At 44.4% G+C, this 26,663-nt stretch overlaps 1 protein-coding gene and 1 long non-coding RNA gene across 13 annotated transcripts in view; one reads left to right on the plus strand and one right to left on the minus strand.

Moving 5' to 3' along the window:
• The window catches only part of MTSS1 (MTSS I-BAR domain containing 1), a 180,110-nt gene that overhangs the window by 101,620 nt on the left and 51,827 nt on the right, over positions 1–26,663 (plus strand). For all 12 annotated transcript variants that reach the window (XM_074943874.1, XM_074943866.1, XM_074943870.1 and 9 more), the window contains one exon: positions 25,637–25,721. In XM_074943874.1, the coding sequence (XP_074799975.1) occupies positions 25,672–25,721 (50 nt within the window). In that variant the 5' untranslated portion in view covers positions 25,637–25,671. The remainder of the gene's footprint in view (positions 1–25,636; positions 25,722–26,663) is intronic.
• Positions 7,763–22,680, minus strand: LOC141981274 (uncharacterized). The gene is made up of 3 exons (XR_012637712.1): positions 22,544–22,680; positions 21,963–22,064; positions 7,763–9,287 (listed from the first exon to the last, which is right to left on the minus strand). It is a non-coding gene; the product is annotated as an uncharacterized LOC141981274 (long non-coding RNA).

Consider the following 26,663-nt stretch of genomic DNA (forward strand, 5'->3'; position numbering starts at 1 on the left):
CCCCAACTCCTTCCCACTCCTCCTCCCCCAAACTCCCCACTACCTCAGCTCCTCACCCAGCCACACCAACCCCCATCTCTTCGAGTAAAGCTACCCCATCACCCAACCCCCCCAAAACACTCCTATGAAACATCATCCTGCCAAACCTGCCCCACATCTCCACCCCCAAACCCTCCCCCGCTACTGCTCACCATACTCCAGCCCCCTTCCCCAATAAACCCACCTCTTAAACCCCTTGAACTCACCCACCCACTAATCCCCAAAACACTTCCTTCCCCCTTCCTCCCTCTTCACCCCTGCCTCCCCCACTATTCCACCGCCACTTCCTTCCCCAAGGGCTCTTCTGCTGCAAGTCCATCTGCTGGACAGATCAGCGTAACTGCCCCCAACTCCTGGCTGCACCAGCTGTCCTCTCCCTTTCCCAAGTGCCCCAGTCCCCTGAGGCTCACCCATGAACACCCTGCAGGGCCCTTTAGCATCTGCATCTTGTATTCGCTTTGAAGTGTTAAGCACCACCCCTCTCATCTTGGGGTGGTCAGATGACTGTCGTCTTTCCCTCCCCCTACCCTTATTCAGAGGAGCCTGCCACAGCAACTCTGCGAGTGGTAAGAGCCAAAAGGCCAGAGCAGGCAGCTGGGCCCATTCCTGTCAGACAGAAGCTGCTACTTTGGGGTGAGTTTGGGGCGGGCATGCTCTCCAGTCCATCAGTCCTCTCTTTCACACCAGGCTGGGCTAGAGACAGCCACCCTTGCATGCACCAAAGAGCAGGGCCCAGCCCAACAGTTGTACCTGTCTCCCCAAAGAATATTTTCACTAGCCATTATGCTAAAAGGCGACTTGAGCAGAGCATGGGGGACAGGCATTGGAGGGAAGGGGCAGGTGTAAGGTGGGGAGATAGCTCCAGTACTATAAAACTTACCTCACTGCCCACAGGGACTCCAAATGCCATCCCAGGGCACTGATTGAGTGCCACTGACTAAACCATCTGCACTATTCCCTGTAGTACCTGAGTTTTGACCGGGCCTGGCCCTACTTAACTTGTGAGGTTGAATGAAACCACAGTCAGGGGGAGTGTTGCTGCAGTAGACAGATCCTGAACCAGATTGAAGGTTAAGTGTCTAATTGAATTATTGCACTACAGGGACACAGTGACTCATATTGAAGCTAATCACCTGCTGTTTTTTTCTTGGCCACAAAGAATAGATCAGTAGTTAAACACTGGAAGGTCATAGTCATGGTAATTGGGATGGTCTCCTTGTTTTTCCAGTTTGTGTCTGAAGGCATCCTGCAGTAAGTTAGGAGAGGTGCTTCAGAGAAGTAGCACTTTAAAGAGGAGGGATTCCAGCTGATCAATTCTTCCTTCTCATGCTGTGGAGCCAGTGATATTGTTTATACAAAGGACAGTGTCTGTCTGAGTTTGTGAAACTGACGTCCCCTGATCCAGGGACTTAACACACATTTCCCCAGCCCATAACCACTTTAGAGACATTCTTCTGTGGGGGTTCACTTTAAGTCCACATAAAGCACAGCTCTCCAATCCTTGGACTACTTTATTCAGGGCCATAACTAGGGTGTGGCATCTGCTGGAGCCCAGGGTGCTTGGCGCCCCCATCCCTGCAGGATCACGGGCCCAGTGACCCCAGCTGGCGTAGGCTCTCCCTGTGGTGCTAGGACCAGGGTAGCAGGCAGGCACGGCGCTGAGTGCGCTGCTTGGCTCCTGCTATAAATGTACTCTAATAGACTGAGCACGCTCAGTAACATCTTTTGAAGCTGCTGCCTTTGCTGGGGATTAAAATCTGCTGGTGTTCAGAGAGGTTAAAGGGAGCCAATCGGAGGCGGGGGATGGGCTGTGTCTGAGCAGGGGTGGAAACTGATTGTGTGGGGGTGTCAAACAGCTGGAGGCAGGGGCAGGAGAGCGGCCGAGGGCAAAATCAAGGATGGGAAGGGTTAGGAGCCAGGGGTGAGGGGCTACCACAGTGGCAGAGGGCAAAACCCTGGCACAGGGAAGTGCAGAGGGGGTACCAGTTACCGTGATGGGTTGAGCCACCTGCAGTGTTTACAAAAATGGGGGGGGGGCGTGGCAGGCTTTTTTATTTCCCCTCCCTCAGAACAGTACGGCTCAGCACCCGCTTCTAAGGGCTCTGTTCTTAAACGCACTGGCATCCCAGTGCCCACACAAGGCAGCTGTTCTGTCTCTTATAATGTACTGAGGTGGTATAGGAGACTTGATTCAGTGACATACACCCCCCAAAACTGTGTCACACATTTTGAGTACCTAAAAGAATCCTTTACCAGTTTATGTCTGCCTAAAGTCTCATAGCAGTTCACAGGTTTGTCTCATCTGCTGCTGTAATTCCCTGAATTGCACCCCCTTTCTGGTAATCCATTTTAAATAGAGTTTTGCTCCTTCTAATTGTTTAGTTTTTTTAAATGTTTTTATTACTGTTAGCACTTCATCATTTGCCTTTGTCAATGCTAAGCAGATGGATGTCATTGTGCCCTTTAATTTATATAATAGCAAATAATCATTGAAAATGTTTATAAGTAAATGGTTGCTAGTAGTTTTAGCAATGACATCTGTGTTTCTAGCATAGCACTTGCTATGTTTTTACTATAGCACAAGTTTATTTTGTTGGGATCATGTGACTTCCAGTCTGACTGATTTCCTAGCTTGGTGTCAAAACTTCATTTTCATTTGATCCACCAGTGGGGAATGCCTTTCTCAACTCTTGTTTTGCCTCTCAGTCCAGCCCTTCGTGCTTTTTTGCATGTCACTGCTTGTGTGTAGAACTTGCTTCCCCAGTAGTCACAAAGGGCCGTATACTATCTCATATTAAATCCTCTCAAAGGCAAACATGTGTTGTAATTTTTACTGAGCATAAGAACAGCCATACAGAGTCAGTAATGGTCTGTAAAGCCCAGTATCTTGTCTTCCAACAGTGGACAGTGCCAGGTGCTTCAGAGGGAATGAATTCATCAAGTGATCCTCTCATCCACTCCCAGCTTCAGGCAGGCAGAGGCTAGGAATATGGACATCCAGAGCATGGGGTTTCATCCCTGACCTTATCTAATTCTTTTTGTAACTCAGTTATAGTTTTGGCCTTCACAACGTAATGAACACACATCTACAACCCCAAGATTGTTTGACAATCACAAGAATTAAAATATCATGAGTTATACACCCTGAAGTCATGAATAAGAGACTGTTTTAGTCATGGGTATTTTTAGTAAAAGTCATGGACAGGTCACGGGCAGTAAACAAAAATTCACAGCCTGTGACCTGTCCATGACTTGTACTATATGCCCATGACTAAATCGGGGGGATGGGCGGCCAGGGGTGCCACATGTGCTATGAGCTGTTCAGCAGGGCTGGCAGGCCTCCTGCCCAGCTCAGCACCTCCTCAAAAGTGGCAACATCCCTCAGCTCCTAGGTGGACTGGGAGGCACGGCCAAGCAGCTCTGTGTGCTGCCTCTGCCCCAATCGCTGGCTCCACAGCTCCCATTGACTGGGAACCATGGCCAATGGGAACTGCGGGGGTGGAGCCTGCAGGTAGAGGCAGCGCAGCGAGCCCGTTGCCACACCTCCGCCTAGGAATGTCACCATTTCTGGGGAGCTCCCCCAAGGTAAGCACTGCCCAGAGTCCTCACCCCCTCCTGTGCACCCAGCCCTGAGCCCTGCACCCAAACTCCTGCTGTTGCTGGGGGAGGGAGACACGGTGGCCTGAGACTGCCCCAGCAGCAGCCAGTGTGGCTGGCCCGGGGCTGCCTGAGCTGCTCAAGTGGCCCCCGGGCAAGCCGCACCAGCCACTGCAGAAGTCACAGAGGTCCTGGAAAGTCACAGAATCCGTGACTTCCGTGACAAACTTGCAGCCTAAGTCATGAAATTTTTAAAACAAAATAAATGATACTGGGTTATTTTTATGTGTCTTTGTTCCTGAGACTTTAGGGTGCAGGAGGCTTAGATCCACAAAAGTAAGCCCTCAGTGTGTCTTGGCTTAGCCTCATACTTTTGCTGTTACCTCTCCCAAACAATTCATATACATAAGGCCATATCTACACTACAAACTTATGTTCACTCAAGTTACATCAGCATACAGTCACCGCAGTGAGTATATCACTTGTGCATGTGCCTGCTTGGCTCCTTGTGTCGGGATGAGTGTACTCACTAGGAGTGTTTGTACTGATTCAGAGTGCAGGTGCACCATGGTTATGTGTCAGCCACCCATCACAATTTGCTACCACTTAGTTGTCATTCTCTAGTCTAGGGATATCAAATTGTGATGGATGGTTGACACCCTGTCTCAAATTGGTACTCCTGGACCAGAGGATGGGAAAGGCGAGAGGTAGCAAATCATGACAGGGCAGCAAAAGAGAGCATCCAGAGGTGTCAGTAACTGCTACTGGTAGAAAAATCCATCAGTAGCAGTTTCTGACAAGCTACCCTGGCTTCTGGCAGGAGGTGACGGTTTTCAAACTGTAAGGCATGTCTCCCTCATGTGGCACACCCCACAGTTTGAAAACCTTTGTGCTAAATGGAAGGCAGAAATCTGGGAAGGCGGAATGTGACCCCTCATGCTCTGCCATGCATCACCTCTAGTGAGCACAAATATGCTTGCTCACCCTGGGCGCTAAAATGCTTAGTTACGGCTCTGACTTTATTCCTGTGCATCTCAGTGAAATCCAGAAGTGAAAGCAGAGCCAGATTCCCAGCCCCCGCAGCTGATCTGGTCCAGGCTAATGGATTTAGCAGAGCTTTCTTGCTCATTAGGTTAAAAATATCTGAGGGTGACAGGGTTTTTCTGTTTCCACCAGAAGCTTCTTGACAGCTTTTTAATGATGGTTTTTGATAGAGAGGGGTGTGCGTGTGTGAGAGAGAGAGAGATGTCAATTTGGAATATAACTTACATTGCTATACTCCTCTAATCGATTGCCTAAGGGATTTGGAGGAGGAAGAACTCAAGGAGTCAAACCTTATCTTGCATATCTTCTGTAGAGAGGAATTGTGAACTCTCCTCTGTGGATCATCCATCCAGGCTACCCAATATCATTCTGAGCGGTACTTTCCTATTAAGTTGCTGCATTTGTTTATTGCTTCTTTTATTTGGGATAAGTGGTATGATTCATGAGAGTTTGCTAATACAGTAACGATCATGCCATCAAAACTAGTGGAGTCATACTTGGCTATTAGTCTGGAGTAGAGCTCTCACGGGCGGAAAATGCAAAGATAAAAGGACAGAAAATTCACTCCTGTAGCACATCATGGCAAAGCATCAAAATCTTCAGCTGAGAAATCCAGTTATTAGGTCATTATTTTTTAATGTTGGCATTGGTTTGTGGCCCCAATTAAAATAAGACTTCTGAGGGAAGTTACTGTGACGTTTTCCATACAGAGGTGTTCTGTGGCAGGAAAAGTTCCGCACAGAACACAAATTAGGCTATTTTAAAGTCTGGGTCAATGACTGGGCATGACTTTTTTTTCTTTTGAAGTAATCTTGGCTGCCCCGAGCTGGCTAGGAAAACACTGGGGTGTGTTTCAAGCTTGGCTGCTTCCTTAATTTTTTCTATGATGTGAAATCAAAGCCATCTGGCATGTAAACAATGGGTTTCTTCCTTTGCTGCTGTGACCTCTGTTATTGGACAATGATCTCATGAAACTAGAACAAAATGTTGTCTGTAGCTTGCAGACAGCTATGCTGTACACTCTAACACAGGATGCATGCGGACCAGCAATCAGCTGCTTGGGGCTGACTTGGTGGATGATGGCACGTTTTGATTTGCCCATGGCTCACACTTCCCCCTCACCCTCAGAAGGAAACTTTGCCAATTCCCTCTACGTTTTCTCCTATTGTGTTTGTTGGTAGAACAATGATAGTAGCCATGGATCCAACTATAGAAAAGCCTCTTTGAAGGGTGTAAACATTAAGGAGGGAGAGGAATTACTTATTGGTAAAGGGGATGACTGCATTACGTGAAGAGAGGAAAAGTTTAGGATGAATATCATGAAAACTTCCTGATGATATGTGTTAGGCTGTAGATTAGTCTACAACTGGTGCGAAGCACTGTGTTTGGGACACTTAAAACACGTAGTGAAGGGAACAGCCCTATGTTGTCAGCGAGATGAACTCGATGGCCTGATAGGTCTAATCCCTTTTTGATGTTTTCATCCTACCCCATATCATTTCAAAAAATGTGAGCTCTTTGACATCTTTAGTCTAAAGAGGAGGCCATTTCTCTTAATGGGACCTCTCTGCTGCTTTTGCAAACTGATTTGTTTTACTCTTCCTTTTGCAAAAGGCAGAGAAACTTCAAAGGGAGCCACATCATACCTCCTCGTGCATGCGCTTTACATTCAAATCAGATTCTTCTCGTTCATTCCTTGTGGTGAACAGAATGTCCTGGAGGGGGCTTCCCAGTGCATTAAATTACTGTCATTACTATTGTTATAGATAAGCTTAGAGAGGAGGCATATTGGAAGAGAAGCTGGGACTGCTGCTTCTTGCTCAGTACTTATTTTATGGCTGCAAATCTGGTACCTCTTTAAGCGCTTAATGTGGACCCACCCACCCCAACACTGTAAAGGGGAGAAATCTCCTATCTCCCAGCTCCTGTTTGGAACTTGGCATGCTCTTTAATTTCATGGGGTGTCTGTGCCCCTAGCTTGCCTGCTTGAAACAAATCTAGTAGAGTAATACGTAGATCACTGTTCCTTGAGTCTGGTTCTGTTGTTCATTAGCGTGCTGAAATTTATCAGTCTCCTAAGAATTTTCTGTGCTTCCATTTCTGTCCATGTAGGATTCTGCCATAGTTACTGGATAATAAAATAGTGGATTACATGGAATTTATCCCACATGCATCCCTGTTCTCTTTGAATGACCAACATTGCTCTCATTTTATTACAATTTTTCCTGTAAGCAGTTTTTCACAGGTTTCTGATCCTTTTGGAAATGGCAGATTAATGAGACTAAAGGAGTGCCTTGGAAAGGTTTTTCATAACTATAGAGTGGCTGCTTAGGCCAAGATCTAATTACTTGTCCTTATTCTTCTATCAAGAAGTAGTTCTTTATATAATTTATTTTACCTACTTAAATATACTGTTATGAAATCTAGGCTAATGCTGTTGCAGGCAGTTGTTTCTAGAATGGATTGCAGCTGGACAGATTGAATGCACCAATTATTTTGTTAAGGATTTGCCCTTGAGTTTCTCGGATTGAGTGGCAATGTTGCTGCTTCAAAAGACGAAATCCGAGATAATCAAAGACCACACAAGTGCTGCATTGCAGTTACTGTGAGCCTACGTCACAACCAGAAATTTGGGCTGTTGAAGTGTTCATCAGGAGCTTAGGAAGGTGTGGCTTTAGTTCTGTATAGTGGGAAGAGGTCTCACAATGTGTAGGCTTTCTAAGGTTTTTGATGTTTTAAAGGCTTTTTCTGCATGATATTCACTTGATATCAGCCTGCTCCTCTCTTTAATACTATGTACAAAGCTGAAAATGCATATGCAGTGAGAGATTTTGAGCCTTCTCTCTATGTATTCGGATATGTACACATATAGTATGCAAGAGAATTAATCAGAAGAGCTGGGACCTAGCTCCAGTACTTTAATGTAGTAGCTAGTGATCCAAAGTTTATTTACAGGAGGGAAGCACAGATTTGATCACAGTTCTGTTGTCTATTATTTTGCTCTTTTGCAAGTAGTGCATATCTATTTTTCCATAAGTAAATGGCCTTGCAAGCTGCAGATGGTGAGATTGGCTGTTGGGTATTGATGCTTCAAATGGAAACTGATTGTGGAGAAGAGGTTTGTGGGGTGGAAGGAAGTAAAGCAGTGAAACTTCTATTCCACTGGATGTTTCTTAAGACTGATAAGATGTAATACATACCAGAGCATAACCAACTTGAATATTTTGCATATAGCATACGTTTCTAAGGATCACCACACTTTCTGACCCTCCCATTCCTTCATATAATGCAATATCTCATTTCCGGTATTAAATATTACAAAATACTTATATTAGTTTAATAACTGGATGCTATTTAAGGCTCACAAGTATCAAAACTTGATGAAAATCATTGAAACAACTCTGCAGTTACAGCAGAACAGCCCTGTAGTTAATGGATAACTCATACAAATTTTGCTGAAGCAAGGGAAAGAGCTTTTGAATGTTAAACATGCTGTATTCATTTTAGTACTTGTGGCAATATTCATTCTTAGAAAGCAAAGCATTTCATAAAGATGGTTAAGTTCCATTATTCCCATTTTACAGTTGGAGAAATTAAGGTATAAAGAAGCTAATATTTTGCAATTCATATTCATAATTTCCTATTTAAAAAATCAACCAAAACCTCAGATGTAGTAGGTAAACTGTGTGAGAGACAGACCACACAGAAGGAAACAAAACAAACATGCTCCCTATGGTTGAATTTATGTGATCTAAAATAACTTTGATCACTGATCTTAGTATAGCTTTGATTTTTTTGTCAGAAGTTTCATTTGATCTTATATTGTTTTTCATTGATGTTTACCATCAAATATAAGACATTTATTGATGTCCATAATGTGATATTTTGGGCATAGTGTTAATTGGGACACATGGTTCCCTTAAAGCAAGGGTAGTCAATAAGCGGACTGCAGGCCAAATATGGATCACCAGATGCTTTTGAACAGACTGCAAAATCTTTTTTACTAATTATTATCATTATTATTTTCTCTGGAGTCTGTACCTTGACCAAGAAATTTGAACCTTGACAAAAAATAATTACCCCTGCCTTAAAGCATTATGAGCAATTGTACAGTGTAGAGAGAAATTAATAGCATACGCAGTAGCTATGGTTGGTCTCCCTCCGTCTCGCACCCTTTCAGAGATGTTGCATTCTTGTCCTGTGGACTGTTTTTTCTGATCTTCAAGACCACACCTTCCATCTGGGGCTCCTCTGTCCCACCCTTGGTCATGATTTGTAACTCACTCATGCGCTGCATACAAACAGTTTTAAATGAATCATACTTTGATCTGGGGATCTGAGACTAGAACTCAGGTCCTTTAGCTTCCAAAATGCAGGTCTTCACCACTTGAGATCACAGTAGACGATCTCTTAACCTCTCTGTGGTCCATCCATTAGAGCAGTGGTCTCCAAATTGGGGTGCATGAGATGATCCCAGGCGGTGCACAGCAGCAGGAGCGCCGCCGGACAGCACCCCGACTTTTTTTTCCTTCGGTGGCAGCTCTGCACGTCCACAGCTGGTGTTCCCCTCTGGCGGCGCGTCTGCGGCAGGTCTTCTGGTCTTCACCCTGGGAGTGCGTGAGCCAAAAAGTTTGGAGACCACTGCATTAGAGGGCATGTCTCCCACAAAGTCAGGAAATTATAAATGCACTCTAAAAGACATTGCAGGAGGAGTTACTATTCCCTACTACCCCATTAGAGCATAACAAATGTTAGACTTATAAAATGGTCTGTAATTGGGTCATGCTCTTTGTCTGAGAGTAGCCTGGTTCTCATGTTGACTGTCTTCGGAGGAACAGCTGGGTGAAATGAACAGAGTCCTGCTTCATGGTCGACAGAGAGAAAGAGAATGGGGGATGGGGGGAGGGAAATCTATAATACAAGAGTATCACTACTAATGTGGGAACATGGCACTAAATCAAACTGCTTCCTCTGGGAATAGTTAATAAATTCTAAATAGCAGGTGAATCTTTCCAAGTAGTTTCCTGGAAACCTGCAATTTAGATGCTGGCATTATGTGCACCAGAGCACGTAGAGCCTAGGTCAACAGCCCTTTTGCCTGCTCTGACATTTCCTGTCATGTTTAGCTGACAATTTTAGAAACTAGCCCTGCCTTCCTAAGCAAAGGCTGAACAAAGTTGAACAAAGGAGTGGCAATGAGGGTTGAGAAGATGTGAGATTTGCATGAACTTACCTCAGTACCAAAAAGTCAGATGACCAGATGCCGATCTCAGTATCATTAGGCATAAGTCAACTTAACCTTGAAAAAGAGGGCATAATGCATTTTGATGTGCTTTAGGAAGTACAGAGAAAATATCTGTGTCCAGATATGTTGGTGTTATCCCAGAGCTTAGCCTCTTTTGCTGATAGGTCCTCTCAAGTACACCAGAGAATCTCTGTAACTAGGTTGTGACACTGGCATTTGACCTGTTTAACACACACGGTTGAGTTGTGTTGACATAAAAACATTTTTCCCAATACAGACAAGCATCCACTGTGTTTTTGTCCACACCTACCAGGCTGCTTTACCACGTCGTCTTTCAGGTCATTCTCGATAAATTTGGGCAGCTAATGCCTTAGGTGGGAACTGAGCATCTAGAAGTCATGCACACAGCAGCAGTGGGCAGTGCACTCTGGGATGTTCCACTTAGGGTGACCAAATGTCCCGATTTTTGGGTCTTTTTCTTATATAGGCTCCTATTACCCCCCACCTCCTGTCCCGATTTTTCACGCTTGCTGTCTGGTCACCCTCGTTCCACTGCACAAAATGCTGGGAGGAAGGGCAACCAGCCAAACTGGTTACGCAAGTACTCTTTGTGAGGGGAGGGGGGAGATGAAGCGGGCCAAATGAGTTACAAGAAGACAGCCACGTGCCAGCTGCATATGCTGGCAGGGAAGGGAACGTTGCTAGCTGCCATAGTTACTAAGGCGGGAGCAGCAGCAGTATTGTGTGTGGACAGAACCCTTGTGTAGAGCCAAAGAACCTTGACTGATTACAAACTGTTAAAAGTTGTAAAGTAGACGGGGTGATGGCACTGTCCTTTATAGGTGTGCAGAGGAACTTGTCTTCCTTTTCAAGTCTTGAATCGCAGGGCATGCTAAGTCTCTATTAATCTTTCTTTTCCCCCCTCTTGCGCGCTTTCCTTCCTTCTTTTAGCTTCTGTCTTGGTGTCCGTGGGTAGGGAAAAAACTGTCACCTTTAAGGGTGGGTTTCTTGGAGCTTTTTACAGTTCGTTTCAGTGAGGGAATGCACAAAGTGTCTTTAAGCTTTGTCCAAAATCTGAAACTTGTTTTTTGCTTAATTTGTGTATATCATAGCAGCAACTATACAGCAATGTTATTTGTGTGCAGTCTAACAATCTGAGCTCCTAAGTTTCCATCATAGTTGTGGGGATCTCCTTAAAGAAGAAATCAAAAAGACATGTTGCTGTATTTTGTGGACGGTGCTAAATCCTGCACTGGTACTTCCTGCCTTGTCCATGCATTTTACTTCCCTTTTTCTTGCCTTCACTGATGGCTCTGCAGCAGTGAGACATGAGCATATGCTATGCTTGTGTAAGCGGGGGAATAGTCCCACTATTGTGGGGAACTTTCCTGGCTTCTGCACTACCCCGGTGAAGTGGGACAGCGAAAGAATCTGAGTCCTCGCTCCCACTTCCTTTACCCAGAGGCCTCCCTGCCCTTGAGGACTCCCCTTCCACCCTCCTGTCTGGCAGAGTCCTCGTAACCCCAACGAGGCAGGGCCCAGGATTCCTGGGGGGCTCAACCCCCAACCCTGCTGTGGTCACCTAGGACAGGGGCTAGGGTGTCCCCACTCCGGGGTACTCTCTCTGCACTGGGCACTTCTCTGACCCACTGACCATTACATACAAGTTAAAGCAAATGCAAGTTATTTAATCAACAATTAATTTTAAAAAGAATAAGGGAAAATGGGAAAGGTTAAAGGAAACATCACCCCGCTCTGTGGCAGGGAACATCACAAACAGTGTCTCTGGAACGTCAGGGCAGTTCACAATCTGTTCCTTGTAAGGCTCTGGCTGCTGCAGGGATGCTGTGGGTTGGACACTCGCTCTGGTGGTGGCCACAGGCTCTCAGGCTCTAGGTGGCAGGCCCCTTCTTCCCAGCATTGCCCCCGCCCTGTCGGGGTTACCAATCCCCCTCCGAGTCTGGCCTGCAGAGCCTCCTGGCTGAGGCGTCTTCCTGTGCTGGGCCTGCTGCCCAGGGTCCCCCTCGCTCTCCCCAGCTGCTCACCACACCTGGCTCCGGAGTGCCCCAGTCCCAGCTCCGCTCTGCATCAGCAAGGCTGCTGCTCTGCCTCCAGGTCCCTGGCTGCTTCTCTGGCCCCTCTGCCTCTGGTTGCTACAGCTCTGCTCTCAGGACAGGTCTGCTCTGCAGGCTGCTTCTGTGACTCTGCTGCCAGCACTGACCTGCTTCCTGGGCTGCTTTTCTGGACCCTCTGGCTCTGGTTGCTGCAGCTCTCCTCCCGGGGCAAGTCTGCTCTCTCTGGGCTGTGCCTCTGGCTTTGGGGCTGCAGCTCTGCTCCCAGCACAGGGTCTGCTCTCTCTCTGGGCTGCTTTTCTGGTCCCTCTGGCTCTGGCACAGCTCTGATCCCCAGCTCAGCTTGGTCCCGTGTTTTCTCCTTTGCTCGGCCCCACTCTGTCTGACTCAGGCAATTCCAGCTCACAGGGAGGACGGGACCTCCCTGGCCTCCTGACTCCCTGATTAGCCTGCCCGTCCTGTCATTCAGGCTGACCTGGAGCATTGGCCTCTCCCCATTGTTCCTGGGGACTGGCAGTCTTAGGGTCCTGCTTTCCCTTTGACCCTTCCCTCTTTTAGTACTGGGAGCTGCAACTAAAACACCCGCACTGAATGTTAGTAAGGGGGCAACAGTCCCCTTACACTTGGTATTTGCATGTAAATGAACACCTTAAACATCTTGGTTTGCTCCAGAATTGCCATGTACTACAACAACGCACAGCTTTTTTAAATGAAGGATGTTTTTTGTAAGATTTGCAGGTTTTACTTGCAAAGTAAGAAAATCTCAGGAAGCTATTCCCACTTTTATGCTCCATGCTTTGAACAGAGGTGCTTTAAATTCAGCATGCCAATTTCGATTGTTGTAAAGAATTTTGGGGTAAACAGTACATTTGCCAGCTGAGCTGTTAACTCAAGCCTGCAAAGAATTTATTTGGAGAACAAGAGCTGGCCTCATCAGATTTCCCTCCTCTAAATTAATCTGTTAATGGGTATGCAAGCTGCTTAATGTAAAAAGCGTAGTCCTTTACTGTGCGTGTATGCAGAGGGGGAAAAGTAGCTACAGTACTGTTTTTAAATTCAAAATTGACAAATTTTATAATTAGATTTAGTTTATTTCAGAGTTTGTATCGTTTAGTGCATTTATGTGGCCAGAAGAGCGAAGACACTTGACTTTCGTGTGTTCAGATTATTGTCCTCATTATGTTTTTCATAACAGGTGGAGTGTTGCTTTTTTCCATTGATGTCAATGTTGTGTACTAAATTCTTGTGCCTACTGGGTTTAAACAGCCAGCTGGTGTTAGGCTGTGTGGTGCTAGTCTCCCTCCATTTGTGGAAAAGCATAACTATGTAACAAATGTAGGAAAGCTAGAGATGAAAGTAGTTGCACTAATGCAAAATATTAGTGCCAGACCAGCACAGCATTGGTCTTTGAACATAGCACTGGATAAAATAGCTTAGCAGGTTTCATGGAATCTAGGTAACCATTTTAGTGGCACAGTTATCCAATTTAAACTTAATACTTGTGTTGGTTGTCGTTTGGTTAAAGGAGTTAATAAATTCTCCAAATTTTGCCTAAGAAATTGCTGTCTAGAGAAGTGGTGGGAAAAGACAGTTAATTTTAAAGCTCCATTCTTTGTACCAATCCATGTTAAAACTAATTTCAACAATGAATTATTCCTGGGAGATAGAGTTCACAGGTATTTCGAAATACAGTTGAGATCAGATTTTTAAAATTGGCTTCACAGAATGCTCAGCAGCTGCCTTTGGAGAGTGTGCATTTAGGTGTGCAATAAAAGCTTGTTCTGACAGTTATACCACACTAAACACAGTGAAAGAATGTTAACACTAATGCAAAGTGAAAGACATTCACAAGTGGGAAATGAAGCACATCATGGAATACCTGGAAATGGAGTATAGCATTCCTCTACATGCTTTATTGGGCTGTGTTGTGCAGAAGACCATGTGGTGCTGTTCTGCTTAATTGTGCATTTAATTATTGTTGTTTGGTGTTGCCATTTTTAATTTAAACATTCGTACTGTATTCCTGTATGTTGAATGAAGACCTGTGAAATTTTATGGAAAATGTCTTAACTTTAATATAGCATTTAGTGAATTTCCTCCTTCTGTTACCCCACCATCCTCACTTGTACCCTGCCAAGGAAACTGCTCTACAGTTGTTCTGCTCAGAAAGTGGCAGTTTAAAAACAGCACTGCTATACTCTGCAGAACTGCTCACTGTGTGTTCTCTCAGTTGTAGCTGCTGCCTTTAGTGACAAATTCTTTGTCCTGCTTTTTGCACCTGTTAGACTTAGCTGTGTTTGGATCCAACTCACCCTTCCATGTGAATATCAAATAGAATTCCAGTAGCAGTGATGTCCTGCATATGTCATCAGTTTCATCTAACCCTTAATACATATAGGATGTCACAGAGCGTTCTGGTGCCCAGTTATCTGGCATAGTCGAGTGAACACTTGTGTATTTGCATGCTCTTCCCATTTCCTAAACTCAACCAAGTATTGCACTAAGTGCACCCACTGTGTATGGATGTCAAAGACCTAATCAAACGTTCTATTCCAAATTGAACATTTTGAATACAGATTTTAACAAATTTAGACTGAAACCGTTCACGCGTTTTCTCAGATTGAGGGGTTTTATTTTGTTTTTGTGGGTTTTGTTTTTAAATTCCCAAACCTTGTTTGGAGATCCTCAGAGGGCAGAGTTTTGTTGCTCTTCAGGAATAGTCTGTGCCTCTATATTTTACTGAGATCCATCATTCACATTAATTAATTATCAGGTCTGGTCCACATCTTAAAAGTTTTGCCAGCACAGATACGTTGGTAAGGAGTATGAAATATTACACCCCTGACTGACATAACTATATTGGCAAAAGCCATATGGTGCAAGCATTTGTCAGTATAGTTTATTTTATTCGGGGAACTGATATAAGCTATACTGTCAAAAGAACCCCTTTAGCTAGTATAAGCTGCATCGCCACTAGGGGGGGCTGCTGGTATAAGTATATATGTATAGCTGGGGTGGACAAACTTTTTGGCCTGAGGGCCACATTGGGGTTGCAAAACTCTACGGAGGGCCAGGTAGGGAAGGCTGTGCCTCCCCAAACAGCCTGGCTCCCACCCCCTATCCGCACCCTCCCGCTTCCTGCCCCGTGACTGCCCCCCTCAGAACCCCTGACCCATCCAACCCCCCTGCTCCTTGTCCCCTGACCGCCTCCTCCCGGGGACCCCACCCCCATCCAACCCCTCTGCTTCCAGTCCCCCGACCGCTATCCACACCCCTGCCCCCTGACAGGCCCCCTGGGACCCCACGCCTATCCAACCCCCTCTGTTCCACGTCCCTTGACTGACCCCCATGCAGAACCACCGCCCCATCCAACCGTTCCCTGTCCCCTGACTGCCCCCGGGACCCTCCGCCCCTTATCCAACCCCTCGGCCCCCTTACCATGCCGCTCAGAGCAGCATGTCTTGCAGCCATGCTGCCCGGCCGGAGCCTGCTGCACTGCCCTGCAGGAGCGCGCAGCCCCGCCGCCCAGAGCGCTGCCCGTATGGCAGCGTGGCTGCGGGGGGAGAGGGGACAGTGGGGGAGAGACCGGGGCTAGCCTCCCCGGTGGGGAGCTCAAGGGCCGAGCAGGAGGGTCCCGCAGGCTGGATGTGGCCTGTGGGCCATAGTTTGCCCACCTCTGGTATAGCTAGATCCTTTCTATTGTAAACAAAGCCTTAGTACCATTGACACAAATAGCTCCTTCAACAAGAATCTGCATCTCTGAGGCAGTTTTCCTCTGATTTGTGTCTGCAAAGACTTTGGCATCCTTAGTTACAGAGAAAATAGCTATTTAGCATACTTCTTTCTCAGCTAAGCTGGGAACAGAATCCCATAGCCTGGGCAAATTTTCAGTCATGTTTATATCTAAGCCCATTTAAATATATATTACCCAGTACTTTTTCAAATAGGCTGTCGTACTGAATATTACACTTCGTCTAGTCTGTGTTGACAATTGTATGGCTATGCAGTGCATGACTTTGGCTTGTCATAATTGTGGTTTTTTTTTCTGATTTAAATGAAAATAGTTGAGGGAGTTTAGACCTTGTAACAATTGCAAATTCACATTTGTTTCAAAGATGTCTAATTTTTAAAAAAGTGAATGAAAACTTTAAAAATTGTTTTAAGTACCTAAGAAAATTGCTTAGTTTTTATCACCTTGAGCAAACAATGTTTAGAAATGTTTGCCAAGTGCAGTTCAGCTAGGAGTTGCCCAACACTCAACTGTTTTGCCAACAGTTCTTTTCGGGGGAGGGGGGCGGAGACCTGTGCTAACTTAAATAAATCTATAAACAAAAGCTCCTTCCTCCCCCAAAAGGTAGTTTATAGCATGGTTTTAAACAAGTTTATAATATTGTAACAGTGTTCGTTTGGTTTAGTGCATGCAAACAGTTGCAGCCATGCTAGGCTCCATATAGCCCAAGAAATCCCAACAGGGCAAGTCTCTGTGGCACTGATCCATCAATCCATCCTTTACTTTTGTGGGACTGCATGTGGGCACAAGTGTCCCCCCCGAACAGCTTTCAGGATCAGGGCCTATGGCTTGTAACCCATAAAGGAAACTGTCTACTATTTCAACAGCTTGAGTTTAAATAAGGGTTGAGTGATAAGTCGAGAATGTCCTACTGCTTATCAGCTTGTCACAGCCTTGGTATTTAATGTATTTAATAATGGAGCCTATAGTCAGCTGCTTCTTTAATCTATGCTATGAGATGGAAGCATCTCTTGATAACTTTGAAATCGCAAAATATTATGTCCCCTTTTCATGGTCTCCCTTCCCTTTTGGACCTCCCCCTTGAAGATAAAAAGGAATCACTTAAGTGGAGTCTTAAAGTCACTTCCTGAAAGACAGTTGTCAAGCTAACCTTCTGTACCCTGCTCAACAATGAAGTTAAAGGCTAGAAGAGATAAGAGGCTGATTGTAGCCAACTGCTTTGAGTATACAGAAGGCCTTGTAGTTATACAGCTGCACGTTTCATCAAATAATCATTTCATTGATACATGATCATTAAGTAGAACAGAATGATTCTAATAAAGCAATTTAGCCTGTCTCTTCCTCCCCCCATCCCTACTCCTTTTATTCCTCTGTGGCGTTGAATAACAAATGGGCATGGAAATAGGACCATTTAAGCCTTTACAGTGGCCTCCTTGTAGCAGTATTACACAGCATTTCATTTAATTAGTTTATAATGAGATTTTTGGTCTTCTTAGGCTTGGTTGGGGGACGCATGTGTGTGTTGTGAATAATGCATTTTATTTCTGAGAACACAGAATCCTTGATTTTTTTTTACCCTGTTTTTTTAATTTGATAAAATTTGACCGGTTTTTTTTAAACTGATGAGAGGTTTCACTGTATAGCAGTAATGCCATTCTCCACTTGTAGAATATTTCTTTAGACAGTGTTAGAGAATTTTAGAGACGTTTAATGAATCATTGTAATGCGCCCTGTAAGGTACATAAATTTTACCCACATTTTATAGGTGGAGAAACTGAGACATAGTAGTTAGGTAACTTGCCCAAGGAGTCATAGAGCAGGGAGTGGAACTCGGGTCTTCCAACACTTTATCATCTCTTTTACTAGGAGACTGCTAAATATGCCATTATAATCTCTTGTCTTCAGGAGATTGTAAGTGTCATAGAAGCATGCTGGGACTTTATGCAAAGTGTCAGCTTTTAAACAAAATGGAGTTTAAATTGGTTCAATTTCTAAGCTACTGGAATGCATGGGAGTGGATGGTATTGCAATGCAAAGCCTTTTGTCTGGCTCTATCCAATTGGGTTTGGTAGCAGCTGAAAGCTGGTGCTCTCTGTTTGCTTCTGGGAAACAAACTGACAGCATTCTGTTCTTCAGTGAATAGGTTTTCCCTTTGCAACTGGCCACTTGTAGAGAGTCTTGGTGGGTAAGAAGTGAACAGGCATGGAGATTACTCATCTCACCTTTTTAGAGGTGGGTCCCTCTGGGACATGGTTGCGGAAAGTGTATGAGTTAGTGCTGGAAAGCTTTCACTGCAGCTGCCTATGCTTGACTGTAGGTAGACTTCACTTTTCAGGGTCCATGCATACTTGCTGTCATAAATAGAAAGGGAAGGGTAAACCCCTTTAAAATCCCTCCTGGCCAGAGGAAATCTCCTCTCACCTGTAAAGGGTTAAGAAGCTAAAGGTAACCTCGCTGGCACCTGACCAAAATGACCAATGAGGAGACAAGATACTTTCAAAAGCTGGTAGGAGGGAGAGAAACAAAGGGTTTGTGTGTCTGTCTACATTTTGTCTTTGCCAGGGATAGACCAGGAATGAAGCCTTAGAACTTTTAGTAAGTAATCTAGCTAGGTATGTGTTAGATTATGATTTCTTTAAATGGCTGAGAAAAGAATTGTGCTGAATAGAATAACTATTTCTGTCTGTGTATCTTTTTTGTAACTTAAGGTTTTTGCCTAGAGGGATTCTCTATGTTTTGAATCTAATTACCCTGTAAGGTATTTACCATCCTGATTTTACAGGGGGGATTTCTTATTTCTAATTCTATTTTTATTAAAAGTCTTCTTGTAAGAAAACTGAATGCTTTTTCATTGTTCTCAGATCCAGGGGTTTGGGTCTGTGGTCACCTATGCAAATTGGTGAGGCTTTTTATCCAACATTTCCCAGGAAAGGGAGGGTGCAAGTGTTGGGAGGATTGTTCATTGTTCTTAAGATCCAAGGGTCTGGGTCTGTAGTCACCTAGGCAAATTGGTGAGGCTTTTTACCAAACCTTGTCCAGGAAGTAGGGTGCAAGGTTTTTGGGAAGTATTTTGGGGGGAAAGACGTGTCCAAACAGCTCTTCCCCAGTAACCAGTATTTGTTTGGTGGTGGTAGCGGCCAATCCAAGGACAAAAGGGTGGAATATTTTGTACCTTGGGGAAGTTTTGACCTAAGCTGGTAAAGATAAGCTTAGGAGGTTTTTCATGCAGGTCCCCACATCTGTACCCTAGAGTTCAGAGTGGGGGAGGAACCTTGACACTTGCATTAAAACATTTATTTTAAATATGAAACTACTTTCCCCTATGGATTTTAAAATCCTGTTTTGTGCTCTTAAGCACTAGACTGCACCAATTGTACTGCATACTTAATACACGAACTTCCTCCCACATTCCATTCGTGGTGTTGAGGCTAAACTCCCAAGTATAATGCTGAGGGTTTGCCTGGTGGATTAGTTAATGGCTGAATTACTTATTGCCATGTGAACTTTCATAATTCTGTAATGAACCAAATAGCTAGTGGTTTGTTAACATCTCATTCTATGGGCAAGACCAGGGGTCCCCAACACGGTGCCATGGTGCCTGCCGGGGCATTTTTGTGCGCCCGCAGGACACGCCGCCGCCGAAATACCGCCGAGAGGCGGTGGCATTTCGGTGGCAACACTTCTTCCCGCTGCCGCTTTTCGGCATTGGGGTGTCTGGCGCCTGGCGCCTGCCAGTCTTCTGGGGACCACTGCAAGACACTAAGTTACTGTAATAATGAACCACAGTATGGGACTGCCTTCCCATCTGTGATGACCCTCTGGAGGAAGCTAAAAATTAATGCTAGTTTAAAAACAAAAACAAAACCAACAGCAAGCTTCAGCAATTCTGAAGATTCAAAAATTTTGGATCAGCTCTACTAAGATCGTATGACTTGAAGAGATCTTCTTCCTGGTGCTAGTCTGTGTGGGCAGTGTCCCACCAGCCGATGCCAGTATCTTTAAGAAGTGCTGGGATTGACCAATAGCAGTCCTCACAACAGTGGGTACTGCAGTGCCATCCTGTGGTGTGGCTCAGCCCAGTCACCCCCCCCCAACACACACACACACACACACACACACACACATTCAGTTCCTGGAAATTCAGTCCCTATTAATGTATGGACCAGCCACAGGAAGGGAAACCAGTATGCTCTCCATCACAGAAGTGAAGATAATGAGAGGGTCAAATGGTTGGACATGTCACAATAGGAAATAAAGCAAGGCTGTAAAGGGCCTAGTGCAGGTTGCTCCAGTTGAAGGCCAGTTGAGGGAGGTCTAGGCTATGTTGATATGGGCATATTTAGCAGAGACTGAAGAATTTTATTGGTAGGGTGGCTCTTGCAGTGACTTTAGATGGAAGGACAACTGAGGGAGAGATCAAAGATGCAGTACATGGACCAGGTATCAGTGGACCTCAAAGGACATGTCTGCACAGGAAAACCCGTGCCTGGCTTGTGCCAGTGGGCTCATGCTGAAGGGCTGTTTCATTGCTGTGTAGACTTATGGGCTTGGGCTGGAACCTGGGCTCTAGGACCCTGTGGGGTGGGAGGGTCCCAGAGCTTGGGCTCCAACCTGAGCCTGTAAGTCTACCCAGCAATGAAACAGCCCAGCAGCCTGAGCTGGCTGGCATGGGCTAGCCGTGGGTTTTTCTTTGCTGTGTAGACATACCAAGAGAGAGATCAGTTTGCCTAACAGCTTGGCTATAAAAGTCATCAACCCCAGATAGGGAAGTAGCAAGAAAGAAGATGATAACTTTCTCCCTGGAAAATATACTGAATATATTGATAGCATGGCAGTGTTCAAATGGTGTAGTCTGATGTGGGGCTGAAGACCTGGTAGGGGCCTGCGGGTTTTTTTCTGCCCCTGGAAAATATTTTTTAAAATACCTGGGGTGTGGTACAATCTGGTCCATTCCAGTGGAAAAACATTTGCTCTTCAGGGTATTTTTCAGAGTCCTGGGTTATAAGTAATCTGTGGCAGGGATACTTTAGTGATAGGTGGAGAAAGGGGGTGGTTGATTCAGAGGCAGGGATATCAACCCAGTTTGATGGTTGAATTTTATCAAGGGGCTCCAGGGATATCTCCAGTGTCATTGTGTAGGTCATCTTCAGAGAAGAGATACTCACAGGTATCAGTGCAGTTGTTTCTTCTTCAGCATATCTCTCTCTCTCTCTCTATCCTATAAACCCAGCATGCCTTCTCACCTGGATAGGTATTTACAGACATATTTGTCGTTTTCTGGCTTTTCTGATCAAAAGCGTGTTAAGATTAAAAATCCAATTGTCTCTTCCTGCAGTTCTGTCTCATACACTTAATTATACTTCATCAACATTAGCTCTTAAATGGGAATTTGAAATGCAGAGTGACTTTGTTGTCGCAGTATGCTTTGAATGAACCCCAGGTTTGTTTTTGTTTTTTGCTGCGGCAGAAGCCTGCTCATACAGAACAGCTTTGTCAGTGCATGCTTGCCACCTGCACCCCTCTATGGACTGATTGACTGTGTAGCCATTAGCTGCCTGCTGTGTTGAGACGGTAGCAGCCTGCAAATGAGAGGGCTTTGAGGAATAGAACAAAGATCACCATGGTCTGCATCAAACAGCACTGTAATTGTTTATGGCAAGTTGCTATATGCAACTGGGTTTTTTTTTTGTTTTGTTTTAAATGGTCCCATATTATTGTTACCCTGGGATGAAGATGATGATGAGCTGCTGGAAGGTCTGGATCTGGGACTTAAATAGTCTTTGCAGCTATATTTTGATACTGACTGGGGCACTGCAAATGTCTTGTTTCTGGGATCATCAGACTCTGTGTCCCTCTGCTCTTCCATTTATGCATACATTTTCATTTAGTAGCACATTTGATCTTGAAGGTTCTGAAGAAACCAATTCTTTGTGCTTTATTATATGAGCATGAATCCTCTTTTGTTACTTAGCAACTTTTGGCATTCACTTGTTTCCTAACACTTCCTTTGGTTTTAGACGAGCTGAGTCAGATACATTTGTGTGCTGTTTGGAAATGACTTAAACATTAACCACTCATTTTGCGGTACTGATCAGCAAGTTTCACATTTACCACTTAGAATGAGAAATTGCTTGGTGAATTCAACACTGAACAGAGAAAAATAAGATTAAGCTAACTGACATTATACAGCATCATTGTAATGGGGTGCACTCACCTTTTGCGAGCGCCCTCCTGGCAGAGTGTGTGTGCTTGCACTTTCTCTCTGCTTTGTGATGAGTCTTCAGCGATCCAGCCCTCCGGCCAAGTCACACACAGTCTGTGTGTGAGATAAATCGAACCCCATCCAGGATATAAGCCCAAGAGGGGGCCCATCTCAGGTCCCTTTATCTGCAGCCCTATCTCTGGGATCACTCCTCAATCAGTCCAACAGGGCCTATTGTAGTACCCTGGTTCAAACTGCCTTTCAGCCCCTCTCTCAAATTGTCGCCCCCTCTGGTATGGAGTGGTGCCCCACGACTCCCTCCCTTGAGGCAATATATTTGCCCCCTCTGGGCCTTTCTGGCCCCAGCTCTTCATCTGGGACACTAAAAGAGTTCAGTTCCTCTTCTGGGGCATATCAAAGTCCAGGCCACTTTCCCAGTGGCTGGTGGGGCTGACCAAGCCCCGCCCTCTACTCTGGGTCGCAGCCCAGGGACCCTATAGAAAGCAGCCATCCGCTGCTTTTAAATAAACTGTGTCAGTGCTACAGTTCCCTGGGCCACTTGCCTGTGGCCCCAGAACATTCTTCACCCTTACCTCAGGGCCTTGTCCTGGTTGAGTCCCATCAGTCAGCCCGAAGCTCCTTCATGTTCCCGCCAGCCTCTGCCAGCACTGCTCTGTCCTAGGTCCTGTAGCTCCCTCAGCCTAGCCAAACACACCATCCACTCTCCTCCAGCTCTAGCAAGGAACTGATCTCTCTCTGGCCCTGCAACATTTCTTATACTTGCCTGCTGGGTCCTGATTGGCTGCTCTCTGCAACCCCTTTCTGATTCGCTGTGTCCCATACAGCCACTCTAGGCAACTTGGAGGACCCTCTCCACTGCCCTTTTCTGGGGCGGGTGTGGCAGGGCTGCGAGGCCTTCAGTAGGGACCCTCAGAACCAGGTCCGCCCCATCACAATCATATTATCAGATGCCCTACCCACTCACAGCAAGATTTTAACAAACTAAGCCTCACGCTAACCATTGACAACTTCTCCCAGTCTCTTCTCTTTAATATTCACTGACATTTAATTTCATGTGCTGGTCCGGCTTCTCCTTGTTATCATTGACTCTGCCCATTCTTCTTCCCTTCTATGCTTCTGTAACGGTTTTAGACTTTGTTTCCTAACAGGCATACAAAAACTTGGATGTGCTCATCACTTCCCTTTTTTAGGATAATTTTCATTCACAGATTGACATTTACACCTAATGTTTCTGGTATAAAAAAAAAAAACCACCTTTCAGATATATACTATGATTCTAGAAATACTTTCAAAGAACATGGAAATTCAAAGGGGAGGGGGGGGGGGGCAATTGGTGGTTTGTTTGTTTTTTTAAAAGACTGTCCATCCCAAAAGTAGTGTTGTTTTCTGGGGGAAAAAAAGTTTTTTCACACCTCTGAAAGAGCTTTTTACAATTAATAGTAAATACCTTCCCTTGTTTCATACAATGTTGTTGTGTTATATAGTATATATCCTTGGTGTTGAATGTGCATATTTATGTTGGTTGGTTACTGCTACTTGGGTTAGAATAGTGCTACCTGGCAGTTTTTATTTGTGCCCTTTTTTATTTTAGCTGACCCTTATTCCCCATTTTACAAAACACGTTGTTCCCCATTTCCCATTTTCTGTTCTTAAATGGCTCTTCCTTTTCTCATGGTGTGGGGTTAGGGAAGCATAAATATTTAACCTATAAAAACCCCAGAATACTTGTGTTCCTATTCAAGTTTCCCCAGTTCTTGCGTAATGCAGCATTTCACTGTATCTTGAAAGATAAGTTACTCCACTAATCACAGTGGAGATAGTTTTAGCAGCCATTTCTCAGGAGACCTTCCTTGAAATCTCCAGTTGGAGTTCTGCCTCCATTAGGACAAGAAGTCCTGTTCTTTGCTTGTTTTTTAATGGCCTGGTAGCTCTCTGTTAGGGGGAATGAAGAATAAGACCATACTGAGCATGTGGGACAAGAAAGATGCCATCAGTAGCTGACATAGTTTTTCACTGTGGGAGATGAGGGGTCTGACTTTTCCGCTTTTTGGTACACAGCTGTATGTGTAGTAACAACTTTTGTATGAACTGCAGTATTAATGAGAGAAGGCTGATCCTCCTCCACTGTAAAGACCCATTCAGATCTGCAAGTTTTCTTCAGTCATTGTTTTTGCACAGTTGTTAGTTATACTACAGCACCTTAATACTTATAAATGTTAGTAAAACTTCAAACTTCTGTATGTTAGTTATTAAATTAATTCTTTAAAGGAATTTAATTCTGAACATGTTCAAAAGGGTAAATAAAAGGCTTCTGCCATAATAAGAGCCAAAAAATAAAACCCCACAACATTTTTGTGCAAAATATTTGCAATTTCATTCTGGGTCATTTGATGGGGTCAAAATTTTGCTAGTTGTGAAAATAATTTTAACATAAAAACGTGACATTTAGCAATTTTTTTAAATGTAAAAATTGAAATATTGACCATATTGAGCTTTTCACTTGAAAATAAATTCTTTCCCCTAGTTTTTAGCAAAACTCACAAAATTTCAAAGTATATTGCAAAAGCAGATCAAGATCACAATCAAAATGAAAAACTTTACATTTTGAGGTTTTAAAACTGTTATGGGTGTTTCACACAACCCTGGTGAATATTTTTAACCAATTAGGACGTTGCGTAGCAGTTTGCTGAGATGCTAACTACAGCTTGGCTTACATATAGGTAGAACCATATGGCTATCAAAACAAAAGCTAACTGAACACAGAAAAGGCCAAGATGATTGTTTAATTAAATAGAGCGGGCAAATGCTTGCTTTAAAAGAAAATATACTTTGGGGAGAAAAAGTCCTAAAAATTAATCATTTGCTGTCAAGAGAAGTTATCATTTGGAGGCACTGAAATGAGTGAGTGGGAGTGCAGAGCGCATAAACAGTGCCATCTTCTGGCAATATTGTGAAGTGATAGATACATGGTCTATGATGACTACCGATATGTGTCCTATATACAGGATTGGGTTTGGGAAGAGAGAGCGTAATCTGTGCTGAAATGGGGTGTTTTAAATGTCAAAACCTTTGCAGTATTGGCTGTGAAGAATCTGGCCAAAGGAAATTAGTCAAAAGTCCTGGATATGTTGTTTCAAGACGTTGGATTACTGTATGAAGTGAGCTGTAGCTCACGAAAGCTTATGCTCAGATAAATTTATTAGTCTCTAAGGTGCCACAAGTCCTCCTAATCTTTTTGTAGCTCTCTAGACACTGACTTGATCAGTGTTTATGCTACTGCTCCCAACTCTCTCTCTCTCCTCTCTTTACCCTACTTCTTCCTCCTACACACCCAGCTCTGATCTCCCAGCTCTTGCGCTCCTTTTGGATGCCTTCCAAGTAAAATGTTGCGAGTATGCTGATCCTCTACACATTCTTGGCACACTAAGGCCTCTAGAGAGAAAATTATTTTGTCCTCTTGTTAATCCAGTTCTGGGCTTCTGGTGACCAGCAATAAATCTCTTTTCCTAAATGTCAAATATTGTTTAGTAGTTCTGCTGTGTTAATAGTACGCTAGGGACTTAATTTTACAATGTGATATTTAATTCAGCTTCCATCTACATCCCAGTGAGAGTCTCACATCCGAGAGATCCCTGTCCCTTAACTCTTTTGTATTTCGTTTGCAGGTGGTACCAGAGAAATTGGGTCTGCCTTGACGAGAATGTGCATGAGACACAGAAGTATAGAGTCCAAACTCAGGCAGTTTTCAAGGTGAGCAATTACACAACCTGGCCCAAAGCTTGGGAATCACTCTTCACTGGCTACTGGACTACAGTCAAAACGTAATTGTTACACAGCCCCTTTCGTTCAGGAGCACGTTAAGCTGTCTACCAGTGTTGGCTTCCAGCTGACCTCTGACTTAGTCAGTGAGAACAGGCTTTCTTTTCTCTCCCCTAACAAATTGGACTTCATAGAAATAGAGAAGATCAGGGATTTAGCTGCTCATTCTGAGAATTGGACTTGCCAGCTCAAGCTGCTTTAAATGCTGGAAATTCCTATCATCAACGTTACTGTAGCTCAGCAGTGAGCAGTCAATTCATGGTATTGGGGACCAGGCTTAGAATTTCTGTGTTGTCACTGAGTTAAAGTAAAAGCAAGTACTTCACCCCGTCTTCTCAAATGCATGGGAATCCAAATAACGTGCAGCCAAGAAAGTTTGGGAGCAAACTGACATGAACTGAACTCCTCCACTGCACCCTATTTCAGTAGATTTCTACAGAATGCAGAAATAGTGAGGTGAGGAAGAATAACACAATCTTGTTGTGTGTTAGGAAGAAAGCTGCCAATATGCTTACTCCAACACCTTTTATCAGAGAAGTAAAATGCATACTCTGCCAGTGGTAAGAGGAAACCATGACCTGCCATTTCTTTGACCTAGATACATTTTTTTTTAATGGGGTAAATTTGAGGGACTGCGTGACTGAAGATTGGTGAAAGGGGGTAGTCCTGTCATCTCTCAGTTACTGCTTTTAATTCAGTTCATGTCAGCTATGGCCAAACATTGGCTGGTCAGTAGCCTATTTGAAATGAGTTTGGTCTCAATCCAGTTCCCTAGAGCACAGTTCCCAATGCCATATCACAGAATCCACAATGACAATTGAAACTCCTACTTAGCATTCTCAGCAGAGATGCCAGGAATTCAGTGGGCATAGA

This window comes from Natator depressus, chromosome 2, assembly GCF_965152275.1.
Source record: "Natator depressus isolate rNatDep1 chromosome 2, rNatDep2.hap1, whole genome shotgun sequence".
NCBI lineage: Eukaryota > Metazoa > Chordata > Testudines > Cheloniidae > Natator > Natator depressus.